Here is a 5,111-nt window from a genome sequence, read left to right as displayed (position 1 = left end):
TCTAGTCGTGCAGAAGGCTAACGTCTTAGCTAATGCCGGAGACTTCCAGTAATACTTGGAAATTTTGAGAAGATAACAGAAGGTCGAGCTTGAGAATTGGGTCATGAGTAAAGAATTGGATGTACAATGTACTGTGAACCCGAAGTCGTTACATTCATGTCCTTGCAATGTCTAATCTGTATGTGGTTTAGTCATTTCAAGTTTGAGAGGCAGACAGATTCTATTTGTATCACAAGTCTAAAATTGCTACGTCAAAGTTGATTATATCAATCAATTAAGCCTAGGAAAAAACAAATATGAATAGATAGAAAAACAGACAAACAAACAGGCGGATAAACAGACAAATAAACACACAAATAAACGGACATGTACGGAACAAACAGAGATATATATAGCATATCTGCAGCGCAGTATTGTACTCCCCAAATGGATAGTACACTGATGACGTCATGCTAACTAGCACGTGACTATGTGATCCCTCCCCTCGAGTTCACGAGTCACATGATCTGCTAAAGCATGGCGTTTCCTCCCGTTGCGGCGGTCAGTCGGCGAACTAGACAGATGGAAGAGTTTTCGCCGAAGGTTAACGAGCAAAAGAGGCTGGAATTGGATCTTCTAGATGCAAAGTTGTTTGCATTTCCTGAAGAAATATGTGAGACGAGCGGACTGAAGGTATTGAAACTTTGTACAGACGACATACACTCTATACCCGAAGGCATTGCCAAACTGAGGAAACTAGAAGAAATTCGTTTGCATACAAGTGATTACCGAGATTCCAGAACTTCCTACTTCTCACGGCAGCTTACACCCATTGGTCTCCAGGAGGCTCCTACTGTTGTTTCTCTTCTTCCATGTCTTAAGGTTTTGTCTGTGTGTGGTAACCGTCGCAATCCATTGCTGTTTGATGAGCTAATGTCATGTCAACTGCCCAGTACTCTTGTGGAAGTGGAAATGGTGGAATGTGGTTTGACACAAGCAACTTTGTCTATGATGTGCGACAATGTGAAACTGTGCAAAGTGAATTTGGCACGCAACAATCTGCAGTCTTTCAAATATTGCAACACAGAGATGATAGGAGAGGCAACAGTCTTGATTGATCTAGAAGAGCTGAATTTGTCATGGAACAGAAATCTTGAGACATTCTTATGTGCAGGTCTTACCAAGTTGAAAAAGTTAAATTTGAGTGTGTGTAACATACAGCAGATGCCAGCTGAATTGAATGATCTTCATGATCTAGAAGAGCTGGATTTGTCATTGAATAAAAATCTTCAGCCATTCTCATGTACAGGTCTTACCAAGTTGAAAAAGTTAAATTTGCATTGGTGTAACATACAGCAGCTGCCAGCTGAATTGAATGATCTTCATGATCTAGAAGAGCTGGATTTGTCATTGAATAAAAATCTTCAGCCATTCTCATGTACAGGTCTTACCAAGTTGAAAAAGTTAAATTTGAGTGAGTGTAACATACAGCAGCTGCCAGCTGAATTGAATGATCTTCATGATCTAGAAGAGCTGGATTTGTCATTGAATAAAAATCTTCAGCCATTCTCATGTACAGGTCTTACCAAGTTGAAGAAGTTAAATTTGCGTTGGTGTTACATACAGCAGCTGCCAGCTGAATTGAATGATCTTCATGATCTAGAAGAGCTGGATTTGTCAGGGAACGGAAATCTTCAGCCATTCTCATGTACAGGTCTTACCAAGTTGAAAAAGTTAAATTTGATTAGCTGTAACATACAGCAGCTGTCAGCTGAATTGAATGATCTTCATGATCTAGAAGAGCTGGATTTGTCAGACAACGTATATCTTCAGCCATTCTCATGTACAGGTCTTACCAAGTTGAAGAAGTTAAATTTGCGTTGGTGTAACATACAGCAGCTGCCAGCTGAATTGAATGATCTTCATGATCTAGAAGAGCTGGATTTGTTTGGGAACGGAAATCTTCAGCTATTCTCATGTACAGGTCTTACCAAGTTGAAAAAGTTAAATTTACATTGGTGTAACATACACCAGCTACCAGCTGAATTGAATGATCTTCATGATCTAGAAGAGCTGGATTTGACATGGAACAAAAGTCTTCAGACATTCTCATGTACAGGTCTTACCAAGTTGAAAAAGTTAAATTTGAAGGAGTGTAACATACAGCAGCTATCAACTGAATGGAATGATCTTCATGATCTAGAAGAGCTGAATTTGTTTGGGAACAAAAGTCTTCAGACATTCTCATGTACAGGTCTTACCAAGTTGAAAAAGTTAAATTTGAGTGAGTGTAACATACAGCAGCTACCAACTGAATGGAATGATCTTCGTGATCTAGAAGAGCTGTATTTGTTTGGGAACGAAAATCTTCAGACGTTCTCATGTACAGGTCTTACCAAGTTGAGAAAGTTAAATTTGTATGAGTGTAACATACAGCAGCTGCCAGCTGAATGGAACGATCTTCATGATCTAGAAGAGCTGTATTTGTTTGGGAACAAGAATCTTCAGACATTCTCATGTACAGGTCTTACCAAGTTGAAAAAGTTAAATTTGAGTGAGTGTAACATACAGCAGCTGCCGGCTGAATGGAATGATCTTCATGATCTAGAAGAGCTGGATTTGTTTAGGAACGAAAATCTTCAGGCGTTCTCGTGTACAGGTCTTACCAAGTTGAAAAAGTTAAATTTGAGTAGGTGTAACATACAGGAGCTACCAGCTGAATGGAATGATCTTCATGGCCTAGAAGAGCTGAATTTGTTTGGGAACAAGAATCTTCAGACATTCTCGTGTACAGGTCTTACCAAGTTGAAAAAGTTAAATTTGAGTGAGTGTAACATACAGCAGCTGCCAACTGAATGGAATGATCTTCATGATCTAGAAGAGCTGGATTTGTTTGGGAACAAGAATCTTCAGACATTCTCATGTACAGGTCTTACCAAGTTGAAACAGTTAAATTTGAGTGGGTGTAACATACAGCAGCTACCAGCTGAATGGAATGATCTTCATGATCTAGAAGAGCTGTATTTGTTTGGGAACAAGAATCTTCAGACGTTCTCATGTACAGGTCTTACCAAGTTGAAACAGTTAAATTTGAAGGAGTGTAACATACAGGAGCTACCAACTGAATGGAATAATCTTCATGATCTAGAAAAGCTGGATTTGTTTAGGAACGAAAATCTTCAGACGTTCTCGTGTACAGGTCTTACCAAGTTGAAAAAGTTAAATTTGAGTAGGTGTAACATACAGCAGCTGCCAACTGAATGGAATGATCTTCATGATCTAGAAGAGCTGGATTTGTTTGGGAACAAGAATCTTCAGACATTCTCATGTACAGGTCTTACCAAGTTGAAAAAGTTAAATTTGAGTGAGTGTAACATACAGCAGCTGCCAACTGAATGGAATGATCTTCATGATCTAGAAGAGCTGGATTTGTTTGGGAACAAGAATCTTCAGACATTCTCATGTACAGGTCTTACCAAGTTGAAAAAGTTAAATTTGAGTGAGTGTAACATACAGCATCTACCAGCTGAATGGAATGATCTTCATGATCTAGAAGAGCTGGATTTGTTTGGGAACAAGAATCTTCAGACAGTCTCATGTACAGGTCTTACCAAGTTGAAAAAGTTAAATTTGAGTTGGTGTAACATACAGCATCTACCAGCTGAATGGAATGATCTTCATGATCCAGAAGAGCTGGATTTGTCAGAAATCAAACTTAAAGTATTTCCCACATTTTCATGTGTGCAGTGGAAACATTTACAAACGTTGAATTTTTCTGGTAACAAGAGATTGTTGTGTCTTCCCAACAACATATGGAATGGACTGAACTTATGGAGATTGGATCTAAGCAATTGTGGTATAGAAATTGTACCAAATACAGGTAAATAGTAGTATGACTTGTGACTGTCATAACTAGAGAGAGATACCACTAATAGTCATTTAGGTATAGGACAGATATCCTGACTGAGTGGATTATGGCATAATGCGGCTGTAACTCCCTCGAGAAGAAGCCGAGGAAGCGCTGATGTGGTTGAGTCCAAGACCAATTAACAGCACTTCAGAGGTAGTCTCGAGGGACTTAGACCGTACATGCCTGTGTTTATCAGCCACACATTATTTTAGTAATGACAGGACATTCACACAGGGGCTGGTTGCTGTTTTGCCAAGCGTGTAGTTACACAAACACGTGCTGTGCAGCTGAAGCACATAGTTGGCTTAGTTGGCTTACTTCAGTTACAGCTAGTGGCATGCACGTGTAAGATGGCAGAAGGCAGTTCTTTCTGGTCTCATTTGTCTGCAAGTCAGATTGCTTGTTTCAAGAATGGCTACAAGAAGATCTGGACGATACTGAAGACTTCCAATTGACCACAGATCAATCCAAAAATCGATTTGCATGTGTTTAAGATTGGGCCATGACAGTTTTTCGTTCTTACAGAATTGTTTAACAAAATGTGGATGAACAACTCATCATGAGACAAACTGGAAACAGAAGCAATTCTGTACGGGAGTACAAAAGTCCTGGTGCCATGCAGTCATGATATTCTGGTATAAGAAAAATTGCAAGCCCCTCGCAAAGCAACGAAAACCAAGATAATTTAAAATTGCAGATGACTATCAGTAGCTGCGAAGATGGCAATCATACTGAAACTGGAGGGACTAAAATCAAGAAAAAGGAGAAGGGCACCTTTGCTTTTTCTGGAAATGTGGTAGTAAATTTTAACTTTGGAATATAATTGGAAGGTAGATTGTGGTGTTCTGGAATTTTTGCGTTGTGCTCTATAAGCAATTATACTGAACAAAACCACATGGTACACTAACTGAAAACCACATGGTATTATGTGAAATAACTGTTCCATCTGCCAGAAAACTTCAAATAGAATATCTCATTTTACATTCATGTATGGTCTAAATATGAGTTAGAATGGTCGGTGAGACAATAGGACAAATATTCCCGAAGACTCAAGGGCTTCAAGTAAATTTTTAGGGAAGCCCGAGTAGTTGAGGGGTATTGTGGTATAGTCGATCCTGCCATGTTCTAAGTGTTTTGTTGCATGTTGCCTCTCTCTTGCCACATCCTATTAACAAACATTTTGAGCTATAAGGCACCGAATATGAATGATTTTCAGTTTGGG

At 39.2% G+C, this 5,111-nt stretch overlaps 1 protein-coding gene across 1 annotated transcript; it reads left to right on the top strand.

Annotated features, from left to right (window-relative positions):
- The first annotated feature begins 516 nt into the window (after positions 1-516).
- Positions 517-4,452, top strand: LOC134187245 (uncharacterized). Its single transcript, XM_062655362.1, has 4 exons — positions 517-1,080; positions 2,800-2,889; positions 3,727-3,859; positions 4,415-4,452. Exons 1-4 carry the CDS (start codon positions 517-519, stop codon positions 4,450-4,452), a joined length of 825 nt encoding a protein of 274 aa, XP_062511346.1.
- The last annotated feature ends 659 nt before the right edge of the window (positions 4,453-5,111 follow it).

The sequence above is a fragment of the Corticium candelabrum genome, chromosome 11 (assembly GCF_963422355.1).
Source record: "Corticium candelabrum chromosome 11, ooCorCand1.1, whole genome shotgun sequence".
Taxonomy (NCBI): Eukaryota; Metazoa; Porifera; class Homoscleromorpha; order Homosclerophorida; family Plakinidae; genus Corticium; species Corticium candelabrum.
The sequence above is the reverse complement of the archived record's forward strand: the minus strand, read 5'-3'. Positions and strand labels throughout refer to the sequence as shown.